Source organism: Lepisosteus platostomus, chromosome 13, assembly GCF_059453375.1.
Source record: "Lepisosteus platostomus isolate fLepPlt1 chromosome 13, fLepPlt1.hap1, whole genome shotgun sequence".
In the NCBI taxonomy this organism is placed as follows: domain Eukaryota; kingdom Metazoa; phylum Chordata; class Actinopteri; order Semionotiformes; family Lepisosteidae; genus Lepisosteus; species Lepisosteus platostomus.
The window spans coordinates 11,729,430-11,748,918 of NC_142623.1; the positions used below are offsets into that span (position 1 = coordinate 11,729,430).

Here is a 19,489-nt window from a genome sequence, read left to right on the forward strand (position 1 = left end):
CTGATCGCCCTGATGGGATGGGATCCTTAATTAAAACCAGGTTGATGCTGTGTGGTGCTGGTAGACCAGTAGGTGGTGCTCTTCCTTCTAAAAACCAATGTGTTGACCAGGGACACAGGGCTGTACAAGGTTTTGTGCTGCAGAGGAGCAGTTAACCTGAGCTCTTGATTAAAGACCTGTGGCACTGTTTGGAAGAGCTGTGTGTGTTTACTATGGTGTCCTGACCATGTTCCACTGTGGACTTGCAAAATCTAGATACATTTTCTCCTTAATTCAAAGAAGTTTGTCACTCCTCCCCCTGTTCTGCCTGTGCAGAACGGCTGCTGTTGGGTGGTGAGGCAGAACTTCAGTGGTGGAAGAAATGGACTGCCTCCTACACCTACAGAGCTTTGTGATTCTTTGGGATGAAAAGTACTGTTTAAATACAATTCATTATTCGCTTGAATTATACTTTCAACACACTGACACTTTCATTTGGCTATGTGGAATTAAATTAAATTGACAGATAATAACACTATGAGTATAAGCTGTATAAGAATAGCAGTAAAACATTCACTGATAACTTAAGCTTCAAGCTAGAATGATGGTTTAATGATCCATAAAGATCACTTTTAATCAAAGTTTTTGAGGCCTTGACGTAACCATTTTGCTCTCAAATCAGGTTACACCACATTTCTACTGAAAGTCTACGATCTCTTTATCTAACGTACACTTGGACAAAGATTATTTCTGCTGTCTGTTGGGTGCCTCTCAGCACTAGGTCACACCCCACACAAAAGCGGAAAATTTGTTAAACACTGTACCTTGCCGTATCATTCTGACGTTACACTATGAGACGTGTTCACATTTACAATGCATTTCTAAACAGACTAATGTTGCTTCATACCCTGCAGTATGTGGTCTTTGAGAAAGTCCAGAAAGCTCTGTGGATCTCATTAGTTGTGTAACATCTATGAAAAAGCATGCAGATTTGACTCTGTAAACTATCACCCCTGAACCCAAAAGAAAAATCTCCTTTCAGGAAACTACATTTTCAGTCTCCTGCAACAGGGTTATTCCATCTGCATACCCAGCAGGCAAATTCTTTGTTTCAATCTGAAACCACTTTTAGCGGATTTGGAGGCTGATTAAAATGTGCTCTCGGGTTCATCTGAGCTTTCCTCTTCACTTAGCCCTGTCTGCGGGCCCACTGGAGGTCCAGCCCACTGCTGAAGGGTTTAAGCTTTATTGCTCTTTGAAGTACTATTTGGACTACATGAAAACCAGCTGGTACTTCAAGTAAGTTTCCTTGGCGTTATTGCAATCTCTTTGGTGAATTGCATGCCCGCTCGTTACTGCTTTTATCTTATTATTTACGGTACAACAAGGGTTTGTTTCAAAATCACCATCTGAATCACCTCTCTGTTCTGTCCTGCTTCATCACCTCCTTAACATTTCAAGTAAAACACACACATGTAATCTGTCTGTGGATGGAAATATAGAGATATTGGCCTGCAGTAAAGCTGGAAGGAGCCCTCTCAATGGAGTCTGTCACAGATAGTCATGGAGAAGACCAGCAGAGACCACAAGCATGGAAGTAGAAAAAAAATGGTCAACTCTGTTTCAGATCCACTGTTCCAGGGGGATACATTGTTTTCACAACAGGGTTCTGTGTATTGTTTTTTTTTTACTTTGGGGCAGCATTGCACAGTTGCATGGTGAATATCATAGTTTAATTTCAATTTTGTTTGTCTTCCTTTCCTTTAATTTCCTAAATTGATTTCTGTGCATTCGCTACTCACTGGAAAAGATGCATGAAAGCAATTTAATTGTACAACACAAACAGAAATACGAGCCGTCTGCTCTTAGCAGCAGAATAAAGGGGGCCCTAGCAGGTGTGTGTTTGTTATTCTCACCTTCCAAGCTCACATTTACCTGAACGACACTTTACACTAATGTGTACCCCTCGTGTTTTACGTTAAGAGAGAAGAAACTGGGCAGCGAAACAAGAACTCAGGCTGGGAGCAGCATGAACAAGGTGTGGTTAGAGATCTTTAACCCCACAGAATCCGACAGAGGGAAATACACACTGGAAATGTTTGACGGTCGAGACCCACACAGACGAACCCTCGATTTGTCTGGCCAAGGTAAAAGAGGCGTATCAAAGCTTTTCTTTATCCCCACTAACATGGCAAGAGTTTGTTTTCGACAAAATGCCCATCTTTTATCAAAACAATGCCACAGAAGCTAATCTGTTAACAATGTCTTACTGTCTTACTAATCCATTACAATTACAAGTTACTTCTATAAGGGGCTACGTTTTTACTTGATAAGAACTTGGGGGAAACGTCTGTCAAGAGGTAAAGTACTGGATGAATTCACAAAGTAACTATATGCACACTACTTGGATCACTGTAACCAATGACTTTTTTATCTCCTTGCTAATTATAATAATAATAGGTAACATTTAAGCAAAATGGATTGTGTTTTAAAAGTAATTTTCCCCAAGCCTATCTGTTGAGTGCTGGATTCAGCTGTCAGCTTCAGAATCAGAAGCTGTAGAGAACTGCATAACTGAGCTCACAAACAAAGACTTTTCCCTTTGAAAGCAGGGGGAAACTGAGACAGAGCAATTGTGCTAACCATAGCGATCTTATTCCAGAAAGAAGGCAGGGAATGTTTTTAAAAGTTTTAAGTCTGACAAAGGACAGCTTAAGCAGCAGGAAAAACAGGATTACAATGCTGTTTTTTTTGCAAAGTAAAGACTTGTATTTTCTTTTCTTTAAGTATTTGCAGACGCCTTGATGGAACACCAGAGGCTAAAGTGAGTAATGAGCTGTTCAAAGTCCTGCACATATTTCACACTATACTTGCTTTGTTTGGCTCAAGAGAACTCTCTACCCTCTTCAACACCCCAGTTCCTCTGTCTCAACTGATTCCACTCTACACACAGTGCCTCTTCCTCACTCTCTTGTCCCCAGTGTCCAACAGTGTAGCCAAGCATCTAGACACCGGGGCAATTTTCTAACCAGCTTCCACCACCAGCTCAGAAAGTACCTCCAGATCCAACAGTTCACTTGTGTATTTCCTACAGCTGCACACAAACTGTTGAGCTCTTTCTTTTCTCCCACTGTCCACCGTGAAACTGCTACACCAGTCTTCTGTTTCTCAGTAATTATTCCACAAGTATAGATAAAGGCACCAATTAAATAATGAAAAAAAATTAACAAGAAGAAGAAGTGTATCCAGATTCAATGAGAACAGTAATATTATGTAAGAAGGGAAAAGAGTATTTCCAATAAAATAAGATTTATTTTACAGATCTTATGAACTCTTTGATCTGTATTAATAATAGTCTCAGTTTCACCATATCCAAGGTGATTACTAAATGTTATATGTGAATTGACATCTAAGTACAGTATGTATCATTATATGTAAATCTTTGTTATGTGGCACAGTGGTGCTGTGTTGCCTTGCCGAGCTGGGGCCCCGGGTTCAATTCCTGGGATGCTATCTGCATGGCGTTTGCATGTTCTTCCTGTATTCGTGTGGTTTTCCTCTGTGCTCTGATTTCCTCCTACAGTCCAAAAACATACTGGTGGGTCCAATGGCTTCTGGGAAAGCTGACCCTGCTTGTGCTTGGAGTGCGTGCTTGTTGGTGTCTTTGTGAGAACTGTGATGGACTGGTGTTCCATCCACCATTGTGTATCCTGCTATGTGCCCCTTGCTTACTGAGATCCCGTGTTGGAAAGTGGTTGGATGCATGGAAGTCTTCATTACAATGATGATCCTGACCTACTTTATAGTGAACAATGTCGCTTCTCTCCCCACAGACAAGCAGCAATTGCTGAAAAGAGTAAGACATTTTCCAAATTAATTTCTCTTGTTTGTAAATATTTGATATATATATATATGAAGTATGGAGATGGAGTAAGGAACCCCCACTTTAGTTTTTTTTAAACAATTCTTCTCTTTCAGACCGAGCAAGAGTAACCAAGGGGTTACCTGACGTGGTGGCCATCATGGAAAATAAGGTGGGTGGTTTGTGATGTTTTCTAATTCTAAATTAAATTAGAGTAATGAAATGCAATTACTCAATCATTGGAACTGGGTTTTGTTCCGAGCAGAACCTAGCAGAAATTACTCTTTTAAATAAAATATTTTCAAATTAAATCTAAACATGCTAGTCTGAAGACTTCCTGTCCTGTTTCTCCCTGCTGATTGATAAATTGGAAATTGTTAACTTGTTAGATCAGGCTCATTCTAACCACTTCTCAAAAAACACTGAAGCAATCACTTTATTTAGCTCTTTTTTTAAAAAAAATCATCTGAATACAAAATAGAAGACTGTTTTGCACACATTGCCTTTGAATGCCAAATCGAGAGAAGAGGTGTGAACAGCTTTTAATAGATTGTAACAGTGCAGAACAGCTCTGCAAATTTCTAATAGCAGAGTCGCAAAATGGCTCTCAACACAAGAGTGTTTTAATAATATGGCTCTTGTTTTCATACTGCATTTTAAATAAATGAGCTGTCAAGGACTGGCACTTTAATCAGCCTCTTCTAAGAAGAAACCTAATTCAAGTAATAGTTTTAATAAAGCCTATTTACACAAATGGCTCGGGTTCCTAATCGAGAAATTCCTGATACCTTTGGGGTTTAAGATTCAATTGATTTTGTTACAATTCTAATTTACTGATGTTCCTCAAAGGCCTTGGCATTATCTTGGAAAACTGATTACACAGAAAGCAAGGCCTGTGTTTGTTCAGGAAAAAAAGGGCTTTGAGCTCTCCAATTTGTATTTTTCCTTGTGGTTTCGCAAAAGAGCACTGGGTGTTTTTCTGAACTTCTTTCTGGATTCATATGAACCACTGGATAAACTGAAGTTCCATTTTCTAGAAATCTGGAAACATGGTTCTAGACTGGAAAAAACTTAACCTTTTGAAACTCCCTTTTGCCAGCAAAATGTTAATATGTGCAGTAGCAGTATTTCCTACCATTTTGATTTTGTTTGGTCTATATTATGGTAAAAGATGACATTCCAAAAAGTTGTTTTAATGAAAGTCTTCAAATCTGGTGCACCTGAGATCTGTTTCTCCTGAATCTGTGAAAGAATGCTGGATGAGGTGTAGCCTGAGTTACTTTACACAAGGAGCCCACTTTGTCTTGTGCTGATATGGTTATGCCTATTGAATTGAGTACAAATATATCTGTAGGCAATATGGATTTGAAAAACTTAAAAATAAAACAGTGTGTTGTGTGGTCTGCCAAGGATTAACAGCTAGTGCAAAACAAATGGCATGCTAAAAAAACTGTGTAAATTTGGATGTGTTGTGAGGAACCACAAGAAAATATGTAAGTTCTAGTAAATTAAATAAACAGCTTAACTAGGAAACGTTGTCAGTACTTTGCCACACATATCAGAGGAGGTTACATATGGCACATTTTGAAGACATTCATGTTTCTAGTCTCCCCTCCAAGCCATTAATCCAAGTAAATGGATTAATAAACAATTAATTAATAATTAATAATGCTGAATTGTGCTTGTGACTGAAGTGAGTTTCTCCTTCACACACAACAGTCTCTGTGTCTCACCTGCTTCACGGCCGGAGATCCGACCCCTGAGGTCTTCTGGATGAAGAACGAAAGAGAAATTGTCACGGGAGAGCAGTACAAAATCACGACATCAGCCGGGTGCAGCTCCATCACTATAAACCAAGTGACGGCGGAGGATTCAGGCAAATACAGCATCTTCGTGAGAAACAAGCACGGGACACAGACGGAGGATGTCACCGTCAGTGTCTACAAGTATGGGGAGAAGCCCAGAGCAGGAGCTCTGGAAATGTAGAGCACCGCCCTACCGGAAAGATCATAAAACCAGTCGTATCATTTCATTCTATTTACTGCTTTTCAGTTTCTTGCACGTGGTAGTTTAGCACAGAAATGTCTGAGCCCAAGCCTGCAAAGCACTCCAGAACAACCTTTCAAAAGAGGCAAAAACAAGAATTAGGTCACAAGATTGTTTTAAAAACCTGAGTCATGTAACAGAATAACTTTATTTACATTACTCATGGTTAAAGAAGTAAATAGTGACACATTTTATACAACCTCTCTGAACATTATACAAAGAGAGGCGTTTTTATGGCCTAGTTATTTCTGCAACTTTTGAACAGTGTCTTCTGGTGGATATTTCAGCTGAGCTCTGAATGACTTAATTGGATCAATATTGTTTAATGTGCCTGGGTAGTTGTGCAAATGTATTTTAATGACGGTTGACAATGAGTTATCTACAGGGGTAATGCATGTGGCTGGATAGGAACGTATTAGAATTGTATTGAGGCAACCGTGTAAAAGAACATTAATTAGCTGTTGTAAACCGGGTATCTTCATGGAATTACGTGGCCCTCCATGCCCTGTTATCAAGAAGGCTGCAGGAAATGAATTGCTCTGGTGGTTTGTTTTATCTGCAACCACAGGGTACAGCTGTTTTTGGTGTCTGCAACTTCCTCAGTCAGAATGTGCAAAGCATTTTGAAATTAAATCCCTCAAAGCTCAAAGGAAGAGATAAAAGAAACTAATAAAGCTAATGCAACATTCTGTACTGCTTGATTTTTAAATTAAGCATTTTATTAGAACTTAAATAATTATATTGTCACTACCGAGTTTACCAATCATCCTGAAGTTGCACATTGAAAAGAAACCATTGCTTTCATGCACAATGTTCCATCCCACTGAAACAAGACACAGGGGTCATTAGACTTTAATTTATACTGTATCACACAGCAAAAGAAGAGAAATTAATTATATTTGCTTACATTATATTGGAGAATTTACAGAAATGTGAGCATTTACATTTACAGGGAAATCATTGATTTTCTGAAAAAAAAATCATCAGATAAAGTTCAACGCCTTTAAGAACATTTTTAAGGATATGTCAGAATAGTCCGTCTTGCCACGTGCTTACAGTCTTCAAACAAACATGCAAATGTGAGATCGGGACACTGGGCACAGAATTGCCGTGCTAGGCTCAGTTGGAAATTACATGCTGTTTTAACAGCATTTGCAGCTTTCTGGTCAGATAAGCACCCAGGTTCAAAATTCAATTTGTACCTATGTTATCTGTCATTAAAAGCAGATGACATTGATAGGGTATAAAGCAAGCTGCCGTGTACTCAGAACAGATTAGATTAAGTATGAAGACGAGCCTAGTTTGTTCTTTTATTAGCGTAATTTATGCATAGTTTCCAGCATTATAGCCGGTTAATTCCATCGTAAATCACACAGCAGCACAGGAGCGATTAACCTTATGCTGCTACTGTCATTTGTCACCATAAAGCCCTGATCACTGGCTGCATTTATGTTAATGAAGCTTGCATTATCAGACCTACAAATTCTACTTTAAAAAATTAAAATGTTTACCCTTTTTAAGATAGTCAGTGAAGAAATGTCACTGTGCAAGATATCTCTTTTTTAATATAGGAAAAGTACACAGTTGCCTCTGTGTCCTAGATGCCATTCACCTCTCCTCTGGTCACCTCAGAGTCATTTTTGCCACCTTTCCTCTCTTTCCAATTTATCACCTGCAATACCACAGTTAGCCTCCAGTGGAAGATGGAGAATTAAAAATGCACACCCACCAATCACTCTGGTTGTATTTTAAATTATCGCATTATATGTAATTAGCACATCATTTCATTAGCACACCAAGATTCCATTCTTGGTGTAACAACTTGCAAAAGAAAAAAGAAGCAAACTTTGCTCTCAACTGGAAAGTATCGACAGTTTCATGTTTCAACCACTTTTGAAAATGAATTCAGCCATTCCGTCACGATTACACGATTTTGTGTCAAAAGTGTTGGGCTATTTTGCAAGTGGATAAAACATTGAGCTGTTTTGCTTTTGCTTTTAAAAAAAAAAGGGCAGAATCGACGATTGCTTTTTTGGTAAATACCCACATAGTTTGGAAGGGGCGATTTACATCACAGCCCACAGTGATGACTCGTGTACCTATTTGGAGAGAGCAGGAAGTGAAGGCTGGCTTCTCCACCCTGGCCAGGACTGGAGCGATTCAGTGCTGTTGGGTAGAGAAGAGAATTCCTCACTGGCTTCATCATGGGCCGTCAGGTGTCTGGGAATGCGGTGAGAGCCAAGACCATCGTGAATGACTAACCCCGTCCCTGATGATACTGAGCCCAATCTGGGGTCATAGTGACATGATCCAGGCTTGAATTTGCATAGCTTGAGCGATAGAAGTGAACTTGTGCTCAGGGTGGGCACCTTTTCCGGTGGAGCCAGCTGGGAGCCAAGAATGTCGAACTTTAAAAGCAATGGGGAAAAAAATAAATAAATGTATTGAGTGCAAACAGGTGTGCAGTGCTCTTTCTTTCTCGCTTTTGTTAATGACAGTGGCCTTGTGAGGACGTAAAATTGCCAATATAGCATTAATTCATAAAAAGGCTGACGACACTGAGCCACCGAACGGAATAACAATTGGAAATAAGTCTTAATTCCACTACATGCAAGGTAACAGAAACATAAAATAAAACTAGTATTGGGCGTATGATAATAAGAATCTAATGTGCACTTCAAAAATGTAGTTATTACTTACCTAACTCGTTAGAGTTTGCTGATCAAGTCACAGCAGGAGTCAACACAGAGCACATGATGCAGTATTGATTACGTTCCTCATAAATTATTCATTCTCAAATTGCTGGCAGTAGGTATTCGAGGTAGCGTGAGAACTTGGACTGAGTATTTGATAATAGACGGGAAACACTGGGTACAAATAAGGGGTAGATGGTCAAATAGGGGTGATGTAATTAGTGAACTCATCTGTACTGGGGTCACTGCTATTCCCAATTTATGTCAACAGTCTAGGTTCTTTTGGTTCTAGTATTGTCAAGTTTACAGATCACATCCAATATGGAGGATCTGAAAACGCAAAGCTTGAGTTGAGCTGTTGATATAAATCGCAGCTACCACAGGGCTTCAAGCTACAGCTACCTACAGCAGGATACAGCGCTGGGGATTCAAGCCAAGCCTCAAGAAGAAGAAAGGCTAATCCATTGCTCACAAGGGGTGTTAGCTGTGTGAGGCCTGAAATTACCTTACAAACCCAGTAAAAAAAAAGATCCCTTTTCCCTCACACTGGAGCAGCCTGCAGGAGAGTGTTAAAAATCACATTTCCAGGCACTGGCATAGGTTTGTACTGTTCCTATTAAGTCCTCTAAGTACTCCTAAAAGATATGTGAAACGATTAAAAGTTGCCCAGTCAAGCTCATTGTGCATTCAATAAAGTAGAAAAAAACTCATTGTCATTTTTTTGAAAGTGTAAACCAGAGGAAAGCCAATTCACAATTTGTTCTATCTTTGTCCATACCTGGAGATTCGTGGCTCATATCCGTAGCCAGGTTGCCTAGGTCCTTGATTCAAGAACCGAAACCATCTGACAGCGAGGCAGCAATAAAGATGTTGTGGAGAAATCTCCAATACAGGCCTCATGGGAACCACCTGTCTCCAGGCAACCACTCTAAATTAAAAGCCTCACCAAACAACAGAACATTCCAAAAATAATTGGCTCAGATCTAACACGCAACTTATTCCAGCCTAAACAGTTCTAACATTTTACATGAAAATTAGTTCCCGGTGAGCAAGATTCTACTACTGTGCTGTGAAATTACACAGAGAGTTCATTTACACAGAAGTGGAGTGAGTGAACGACAGGTTATTTAAATAGGGGTGTCTAGAAATTGCTTCAGAATCGGCCAAAAAAAAATAGCTCTTGCATTGGCTGTTAATGATTAAGACAAAGGGGGATTCATAGGCTACAGGGGCATAAATATCAGAGAAGTCTTGGGCCTTCTTACATTGCTTTGAGCTTCACAGCTACTCCTACCAGCTTCCTGAGGCAGAGGGAAAAACTAACAGTAAGCATGGCTTTCAATGGAACATGGCAAGTCTACTCACAGGAGAACTATGAAGAGTTTCTGCGATCAATACGTAAGTTTGCATTTCTATTATTCATGCTCTGAAGCATGCAATCTTGACTGGAAGGGATATTTCTAAATGTGAGGATTCTTGCAGAATTATGTTGCTCATCTTTTTGAATTGAGCTAAACCTTTGAATTATAATATCCTCTCATGATTGGATAGAAGCTGTCAGATACAATATGTTATTCCTTTGCTTTGTAAAATAATTGAAGGCTTTTGATCTACAGTGATTTTCTTGTAATTCCTCAGCATTTCAAACCTTAAACTTAGGCAGTTGTGTCTCACCAAGTGTCACTAAGATCATCCCTGACAGAATACATCTTCAACCTCCACCCTCCATTCACACAAAGCTATACAAGCAGGAATTTTATTCCTGTGTGGGCAAATAACTTCGTTCATAAAAGGCGGTGAGGTGATTAGATATATCTTAGCCAAAGATCAGGGGTGTGCTATGAAATGTTGTGTTCGCAAGTTACCTTAACTTCATGTCTGTGACATGTAAGGACACCCTATAAAAACCAAGTATGGTAACGTGCTCAATTGAAGTTTAAAGACAGAGTTAATTAGGGCAATGATCTGCACTCTATATATTCCATGTTGTTGAAATTGATATACTGGCTCCCTGCAAAAAAAGATTGTATTGTATCCTTGAATTAATTAACTACTAACCGATGATGATGAGCCAAATGACCTCCTCTCCTTTGTAACTGTTCTTATGTTCTTCTGATTTTATAAGGCACCATACCTTGCATGCGAGGTGAAAGAGCTGAGATCTAGGAAGAAATATTCCTATAGAACAAGTTTTCTTTCGCCATGTAAACACTCCTTGCAAACACAGAAAGGTGTCATCATCAAAGGAGGAAGAATAGAGGCCGGAGCCCAATGGACAACAAAATCCCTAGTTTATACAGCCGAGGCAAACCTAACTCAGTTTATCAGAGGAAGAAACCCCCAAGAAGTACACTCTGAGCATCTTCTGGTTCTTTTACTTCTGCCAGGTTTTAGCCTCCGAAGACACACCAGGTCAGAAATTTCATAAGGCTGTAAAATAGGGATTTTTTTTAAGTCAACTTCATTTCAGTAATGACCTTCATTTCTGTTCCAAAAACAATTGTGCTGTTGCTTTTGGGTAAAGCACATTAATGTGATGGGTTTTAGCATACATAAATAATATAAAAGTTTGTTTGTTTTACAGTACCTTTAAATCACTAAAAAAGCATTGGTTTATAATAATAATGCACAATTTTGTTTTTATTAGTTATTTATTTCTTAGCTCGGTAATCCTGGTGTCTGCTGACTCTCATTAAATTTCCTACATCAGTGTTTCAGGGGAATCAGCGTTCCTTATTTAATGTTTCCCCTGAGTGTTTCAGGGGAAAGCAAGCGCTGCCCTTCTTCCTCTCATGCTAATAATATGCTTATTACTTGAGTCAAGTTCAATAACAATTGACAATTAACAATCTACCAAGCCAGAATTGGTATATAAAAACATCCATCTATCATTTTCTAAGCACTTTATCCAACTCAGGACAACAGGGGAGCTGGAGCCTACCCTGGCAAGCAACTGGCACAAGGCAGGATACAGCCTGGATGGGACGCCAGTCCATCACAAGCCAGACAGACGCAAACACTGCTATGCACACACTCACACCAGGGCCAGTTTTTCCAGAAGCGAATTTCCCTACCAGCACGTCTTGGGACTGGGAGTAGACACAAGGGCAGCAGCACTGAGAGGCAGCAATGGTAACAACTGCACCACTGTGCCGCCCACAGATAAAAACAACATTTCCAAAATGCAAAACACAGATACTCAGAGGATCCTGCTCTAGTAACGCACATTTTCAGACATACAGCACATATCTCCTGCAACTAAAACAAGACAACACTGATAGAGGAAGTCCATGTTTCTCTGTCCCTTGAGGGGGTGTTTGTCATGAAAACATGATGGATGAACTAAGTCAAATTCTTTTTTTTTCTAAAGGACTAAAACAACCCATGAAGCTATGGTTGCATTAATGATTGTAATTGTCACATGTATTGTAATTTGCCAGTGACACTTATTCACTGTACACAAGGAGTACATGCCTACAGGGTGTTTACCTTATGGTTTTGTGCCCACACTGTTTGAATACTGAATGAATACTTTTGCTTTGCATGGTATTTGTGTTGCACGTCCAGCTCTATTCCACCTTATTATGATTTCATTTGACGAATTTAATTAATTTTACTCTATAATGCTTGCATGACTGTTCTGTTACCAATGGTAATTATAATCTGGGCAAAAAAGCTTTATAAAGACCACAGTAGGGTCTGCAATTTCACACCCAATGTAGAAAACTGAAACACTTCTAGGTGTAAAAAATACGAAAACATGCACTACCGCATGCTCCACTCCATATCGATCAGACATAATATCAAAGTTAATAAACTGTTGCAAATGCAACTTTTTTCTACTACATAAGCAGGATAAATGTTTTTACTCCAACACACCATAATAACTGAAGATGTATTAACGCCATATGGGACATGAATGTTATGTTATATGTTATATGTTATATGTTATATGTTATATGTTATATGTTATATGTTATATGTTATATGTTATATGCTATGTCATATGTCATATGTCATATGTCGTATGTCGTATGTTGTATATTTTATGTTATGTTATGTTATGTTATGTTATGTGTTATGTTAAATGAAAGAAAGGTGCACAGAATACCACTGATATTTACCAAAGTGAATCCCTGTAAAAGTAATAAAATATAGTGTAGCACATGAACTGCCAGGCAGCATTAGGTAAGCTGAGGTAGACCATGGAAAAGGCCCACTGAGACATGGAGAGAACACGCAAGCTCCACACAGAAGGAGCCTCAGAACAGACTTAAACCCAGGACCCAAAAGCCGTGAGACAGCACTGATAATGGTCAAGCCATCCTGCTGTGTGCTCTAGAATTCCTAGACCCAACAGCGTTTGTCCTTATTTTCTACACTTTGGCTGTGCTACAGTTTTGAGGAACACAGTGGCACCCTACAGGTAGAAAGAGCACAGCCTGAAGAGCAATAACAGCATTTAGTAAAAAGAAAAGTTTCAGTTGCATTAGTGCTTCATTTTCCAGTCTTAGAGTCATTCCATTAATTATTGTGTGTACCACCATATCTTAGTACTGGACTACAGCAAGCTGTCTGATTCTGATAAAGCTTTGTTTCGATAAAGGTTCAAATACTCGTCCTTTTCAACAACCACAAGAGTCACTTGGTAGCAGGAGGCTTGTTAAAGGCGCTGTCAAGCTCTGTACATGTGGTGCCCTTAAATGTCAGACAGGATATTTGAAAGGTGGAAATAATTTTTCAATCTTGCCAGTAAATGTCACAGGGGAAATACATTGCTTTTCACTCTTGGACGATAAGTGGATTGATGTTTAGGGTGTCCTAATTAGAAATCTGACATGTAGAATGTTACAATCAGTTTAATACAATATTCACCAGGCTGGTTACGTAAAGCTGTTGTTAGGTGATCATTGTATTTATCCCAAGAGCAAAAGATTGTAGGATTGCTTCATAAAACAATTAAACGGAGCTAAGCAATTTCTAGAATCACAACGTCTGGAAGAGTTACAAGGAATATATGACATTTGTTCATCCACACAGCTACAATACTCTTGATCAAATACACTACTAAAGTAAAAGAGTCACAAATGAATTTAGATCAACAATATTTTTATTTTCCCCTTAATAGACATGTTCAGATCTAGCCCTGAACTTAAACACGATGGGTAAAATGTTCCTGGGATTTATTCAAAGAAGCTGTCCAACATCCAGTACAAAACTTTTCAGGGTGGCAACAAAAATTAAATTTTCTAAAAGACTTTGCCTCATTGAGCAGAACAAAATATTTAACAAAGGTAAATATAAAAAAGGGCTTAAGTATTTTACTTCATACACCAGTGTGTCTCAAAACCCAAATTGGTAAATATCAATGTTTCTGCTTATTTAAGAAAAACAGTTCAAGTTAAACAAGGGCATCATGGTAAGGAAGTACAATTCCGATAATTATTTTGAGTGCTCACAGAATTTTTTCTCAGCACTGTACATGTATATTATGTAAAAATCTTGTTGTAGTTTTGATTTATTTCGTTTTGATTTGTGTTGCTTTTTGCGCCAATATAACAATGCTGGGGCTTAATCAGTTCTCTTCTTTAGCTCTGCCAGAAGACGTTATAAAGATGGCGAAGGATGTGAAGCCTATCACAGAAATCAAGCAAGACGGAAACAACTTTGTCATCACTTCCAAAACACCCCGACAATCCGTAACCAATTCCTTCACCATCGGTAAGGAGGCTGACATCAACACTATGGATGGCAAGAAGCTCAAGGTAGGTCGTGTTCATCCTGGAAGAAAGACCACTATCTTATCATAACATCACACTGTTTATCAAGGATTGCCCTGTTTAGACTGTTTGGTTGCTAGCAGCTAAAGCTAGACGCTGCCAGCTAAATCTTTCAAGGACCTTGTCCAACTATTTCATTTCCAAGAGAGCAGCTTCAACAACGTGGATGGGTAGCTTGTTCCATACTTCCACAACTCTTTGTGTAAAGAAATGCTTCCTGTCAGGAAAGGATCATCTCATCCAGTCTCTTCTTAAAAGAACCATGGGTATCAGCATCAGCAGAGCAGCTGTATGAGAGCCCTGCATGCCTTTGGATGAAGAAGTGCCTCTGGTTCATGTGTCATTGCTCTTTCTTCAGAATCAAATGGATTGCATCATGAGGTTCTAATTCTAGTTAAAGGACTAACCACCGTAAACAATTTGAGGGCAGTTACAGTACCTTGCAATGCTCCTCCAGAATGTATTGCTGAGCAGGTCCACAATCATCTTCAAGCATTTTACACTACATCACACTGAAGCATTAGGGATGCAAGTGAGATTTCTAAGCCCATGTTTCTAAGCCCATAATCTCAGTAAAAACCCTGAAACTGAAAGAATAAACTATCACAACTTGAGAAATGTTTTCCCCACAAGCACAATCAAAATTCTGATTTGTTTAGTGTAAAAAATTGTCTTGTTAAAGAGCACAGTGTGGCAAGATGGTGCAGTGGTTTGCATTCCACCCTTGGGATGCTGTCTGCGTGGAGTTTGCATGTTCTCCTTGTGTTCTCAAGGGTTTCCTTCAGGTGCTTGGGTTTCTTTCCACAGACCAAACACATGCTGGTAGGTTAATTCGTTTCTAGGAAAATTGGCCCTGGTATGAGTGTTTTCACGATTGTATCTTTGTCTGCCTGGGAAGGACTGGTGTTGCATCCAAGGTGTACCCTGTTGCTTGCTGGGACAGGTTCCGGCTCCGATTTTGACATAAAAAATATGGAACTAAAAAATTTGAAAAATTGTGAAAATATGCTCTAGTGGGAAAAGGGATTGATCGGTATATGTCAATTACATGACCAACCCAAACAGAAAAAAGCAGAATGTTTGATAGCAAACTCTAATGAAATACCAAGTGTAAAACAGGCAGCACACCACACCCATATCTGGCAACTTGTCATTATGCATCATGCAGGGCCTGATCCAGACAGCCATGTCGCAGTGCTGATATCCATCCCTCCACTGACAGCACAAGCATGTGCACATACCAACACAGAACTGCCATTAGATCTCCTACCTCATATCAGATCTGAGAAGACAGTCACGACTTTGCAATTTGAATCCTCTTTAATTCACTGCTGTCAATAGTGTACCCCTCTCTCATCGATTTTATTCATTGTGAAGTCCCTTAAGGTAATGCGTAATCGTGCTATATAAATTAAGATTACGTCTCCGTTCATTTTCCATATCTACTTAGTTCTATACATTGTGATGGTGATATCAAGGACAATTATGATGTATATTATAGATATGAAAGCAATTCCACTTTTTTCTCTGGGGGGGGTTGCACTTAGACTTGGGCTTGTAATAATAGTGCTGCACAACAGCGTGTGATGCTCTTTTTTCAGAATCCCCAGACTTACACCCATCTTCTCTCTCTCATTCTCAGTGCACTGTCAGGATGGAGGATGGGAAACTCATCTGCCAGACAGAAAAGTTCTCCCACATTCAGGAGATCCAGGGGGATGAAATGGTGGAGGTTAGTGTGTTTCACAACCCCAGTCCTAACAAGTCTCTGTCTCTTCTGATTTTGGATCTAACTGAGTCGTGCTTGTTTGCCTGCACTTACCTGAACTACAGTATTCCCTCCTGTCTAAGAGCTGAAAGCAATTGAAAGGATCTTAATGAGACAGTCAGTGTTTCCAACTAACTGAGAGATCAGATAGAATAAAAAAAACAGTCTAGTTAAGGAAGGGTCAGTAAGGATCTGAACTGGAAAACATTGCTTAAATAATTACTCAAATAGAGATGGTGTGGTTCATATACACTAAATAAACCAGTTAAGTCAGTCCTATCATTTTTCAAAGTAATGCACTACATACTAGAGTGTAATAAATAGCTATTTTTTAGATGACAACCCATGTTTTAAGACACAGCTGGTGAGATCCAGACACATGCCTGCACCCTTATGCCAGTCAGACAGCTCGTTTGGCCACTCAAGGAAGTGTAGCAGTGCCTCATGGACTGAGCCAGGTACAACTTGAAACGGGCGAAAAGCAGGATACACCCTGCACGGGGTGCCAGTCCATCGCAGGGCACACACAGACATAAACACACACACACTGACACCAGGGCCGATCTCCCCAGAAGCCAATGAACCTGCAAGTATGTCTTTGGATAATGGGATGAAACCAGACCACCTGGAGGAAGCCCACGTGAACATGGGGAGAACATACAAACTCCACACAGACAGCACCCCAGGTCCAGAGTTGAGTCCAGGGCCCCAGTGCTCGTGGCACTCATCATGCCACTGGCTACCTGATACTGGTGTTAAGCAAACGAAATTGTCTGGCTCTTGCTGTCCATACTTGGAGCAAAAAAGTTAAAAAGTAAGAGTTTTAAGAGTTAGAAGCCATTCACATTTAAATTTCTTCAGCTCCTTAAAGCATAAACATCTGAGGGATATACATCTTGGATAACGAAAACATTTCAACTTCAGTCTTCACCTGTGTACGTGGCGCCCAGTAATACAAGATACTGAGGTTTCACTTTCCTCTTCTCTCGCAGACAATAACTGTCGGTGGCGCCACTCTCGTCAGACGAAGCCGAAAAATATAACATCGCCGGCGCAGAAGTACCCTCCCTGCTGGGATGATGTAATAGCTTAACGAAATAAACTTATTGAATGACCCAAACGAAGATTCGGACAAATGTTATTTGTTTCAGTTCTGCTAAGAAACACATCTTTCAGAAGCTTCGACAATTAAATCAATACTGCGCGGTTTTTCGTGCTGTGCTGTCTCGGCCATTTTTAAACTGTAGCCCGACAAGGAGCAAATTGTTGGCCATGAGCCAGTGTTTATTTACGATTATGATACCACATAAATCTTAATTAAACTTTATTACGCTGTCTTTTGGTAAATCCCAGAAATGTGTATGCTTTATTTGAATTTATGAATAAATATATATGTTATAGTAAAAGGTACAGCGCATCTCAAGAGACACAGTACACCAATTACCACACAATTAACATTACACTGCAAACCCCGTGGGAAGCTTTACTTCCGAGTATTTCTTATGGTTTAACTAAATCGAAAAGCTCTCTAGGACCCCAAAATTGGATATTTATTTCCACTCAGGCCAGACTGCACACAACTAAAAACAGTCAAAGTGATGTTGAATTTAATAAAGTAACACAGTACTGTAATGCAGTTTAAGCAGCCATACTCTCAGTTTTGTCAACAGCAGCTTTTACTGCAGAAAATGACCTTGAACTGCAATAAAAGCAAACTTGCGCAAAGCGTGGGGACTGAAGTGGGTGGTTGTGGTTTATGACAGCTGCAGACCAGCGGCTCTGGAAGCGTCAGTTCTAAGGGAAAAAACACAACGTGTTAAGATTTCTAGAGGTGGGGTTATTTATTTTTTATTTTTTTGCAAGGATACAGACATTAGTATTTCCATGATCTCCCAGTCTGTATCACATCAGGCCAGGGAATAATTAAATAAAAACTGAAGTGCGCAACACACTCTCTCACACCCCACCGCCATTTGCGCACGGGTTGAAGATTTTACTTGACAAGCAAGAAGACCCGCGCGCTGTCGGAACAAAAGAAAAAGCCCGGCCGATTGACGATCGAAGTAGTGATTGCTTATGTTTGGACGCTTGTCTCATGACTGTTGCTCTTCACTGGGACACCTAGTTAAACATGAAAAGGCAGAGGGAAAGCGAGGACGCGCCCGGAGGGAGCGCAGCCGGCAGGCGCCCACAATGAACGCGGGAAAGACTGCCAGCAGAGAGTGAACGTCACCGCCCCCTCATGTTTAATCCCAGTCTCGGGATGTACCCTGTCAAGGTTCGTAGAGCCACGCTACAAGTGAAGGGTGTATAGTAAAGCACAGTAAAATGACGGTATAAAAACAAAGTGTAGACGGTGCAGACCACAATACTAATCACCTACAAGGTCCTGTAGGTGTCCTACTCTCTGTGGTCATTACAAATCCCAGGGCGTTTCTCGAAAAGAGTAGGGGTGTAACCCCGGCGTCCTGGCCAAATTTCCCATTGGCCCTTACCAATCATGGCCTCCTAATAATCCCCCTCTATGAATTGGCTACATTACTCTGCTCTCCTCCCCACTGAGAGCTGATGTGTGGTGAGTGTACTGGTGCACTATGGCTGCCGTCGCATCATCCAGGTGGGGGCTGCACACCGGTGGTGGTGGAGGGGAGACCCCATTATCTGTAAAGCGCTTTGAGTGGAGTGTCCAGAAAAAGCGCTATATAAGTGTAAGCAATTATTATTATTATTATTATTATTATTATTACCTGATACTACGGCAAAGTCAAGGAACACACAGGGCAATGCAAAAGCGCAAGAATACGAACGCGTACCCTGGTAATGTTTTCAGGAGGCGCTAACCACTGCGCCACCGTGCTGCCCCCTCGTATTTTTAAGATGGCAAAAGAATTCCAGAATTGTAAATGAAGGTGAAACAAAGGGGTTAAAGGCCAGGACCTGTGTAGTGCCAAACAGAGAATCCAAGGCAATATCAGATCCATGTTCACAAATGGGAATGAGATCAGAAAGAAGAAATGAGAAACATTAGGACTTTAAAACACGAGGTGCCTCTTTACAACATGAGTGGCTCTTGTCTGGACCCAAGGACTTACAAGCTTCAAGTAGAAGTGGAAACATGCTAGAAACAGCTGGACGAAATTTGGGGATTTGTGACCTTTAGCTATAAACAAAAAAGGAGCGAGATGGACCAAAGGGATTAGATTTACATGCCTGGGTCTCCTGTTTTCAGTCAATCCATTTCCTTAGTTTCCAAGCGAGCCCTCTGGGCTGTGTTTCTGTGTTAATTCTTGGGAAGCATGCGAGTTCACTTCCTTGGACTGGAGTCTGCGTATTTGACTTATCTCAGTGTTTAGATATTTCA

The 19,489-nt window shown here is 40.1% G+C and overlaps 2 protein-coding genes across 2 annotated transcripts in view; both read left to right on the top strand.

The window, feature by feature from the left end:
* Nucleotides 1-8,342, top strand: part of myom3 (myomesin 3) — a 95,451-nt gene extending 87,109 nt beyond the window's left edge. Inside the window, exons 32-37 of the mRNA XM_088603119.1 lie at nucleotides 1,173-1,278; nucleotides 1,963-2,126; nucleotides 2,767-2,803; nucleotides 3,813-3,835; nucleotides 3,958-4,013; nucleotides 5,561-8,342. Of these exons, the coding sequence (XP_088459245.1) occupies nucleotides 1,173-1,278; nucleotides 1,963-2,126; nucleotides 2,767-2,803; nucleotides 3,813-3,835; nucleotides 3,958-4,013; nucleotides 5,561-5,827 (653 nt within the window). The 3' untranslated portion in view covers nucleotides 5,828-8,342. The remainder of the gene's footprint in view (nucleotides 1-1,172; nucleotides 1,279-1,962; nucleotides 2,127-2,766; nucleotides 2,804-3,812; nucleotides 3,836-3,957; nucleotides 4,014-5,560) is intronic.
* A 1,264-nt stretch (nucleotides 8,343-9,606) lies between these two features.
* LOC148649905 (fatty acid-binding protein, liver-like) lies at nucleotides 9,607-17,248 on the top strand. The gene is made up of 4 exons (XM_088603120.1): nucleotides 9,607-9,978; nucleotides 14,173-14,345; nucleotides 16,003-16,092; nucleotides 17,121-17,248. The coding sequence occupies exons 1-4, from the start codon at nucleotides 9,912-9,914 to the stop codon at nucleotides 17,169-17,171; spliced, it is 381 nt and encodes a 126-aa protein (XP_088459246.1). The 5' UTR covers nucleotides 9,607-9,911; the 3' UTR covers nucleotides 17,172-17,248.
* Nucleotides 17,249-19,489: the final 2,241 nt, after the last annotated feature.

Bases quoted from the DNA above. Each gene is read 5' to 3' on its own strand.
- LOC148649905 (XM_088603120.1), top strand. From the start codon at position 9,912: ATGGCTTTCAATGGAACATGGCAAGTCTACTCACAGGAGAACTATGAA. The intron at 14,346-16,002 runs GTAGGTCGTGTT...TCTCATTCTCAG, and splicing joins TGGATGGCAAGAAGCTCAAG to TGCACTGTCAGGATGGAGGA. The intron at 16,093-17,120 runs GTTAGTGTGTTT...CTTCTCTCGCAG, and splicing joins AGGGGGATGAAATGGTGGAG to ACAATAACTGTCGGTGGCGC.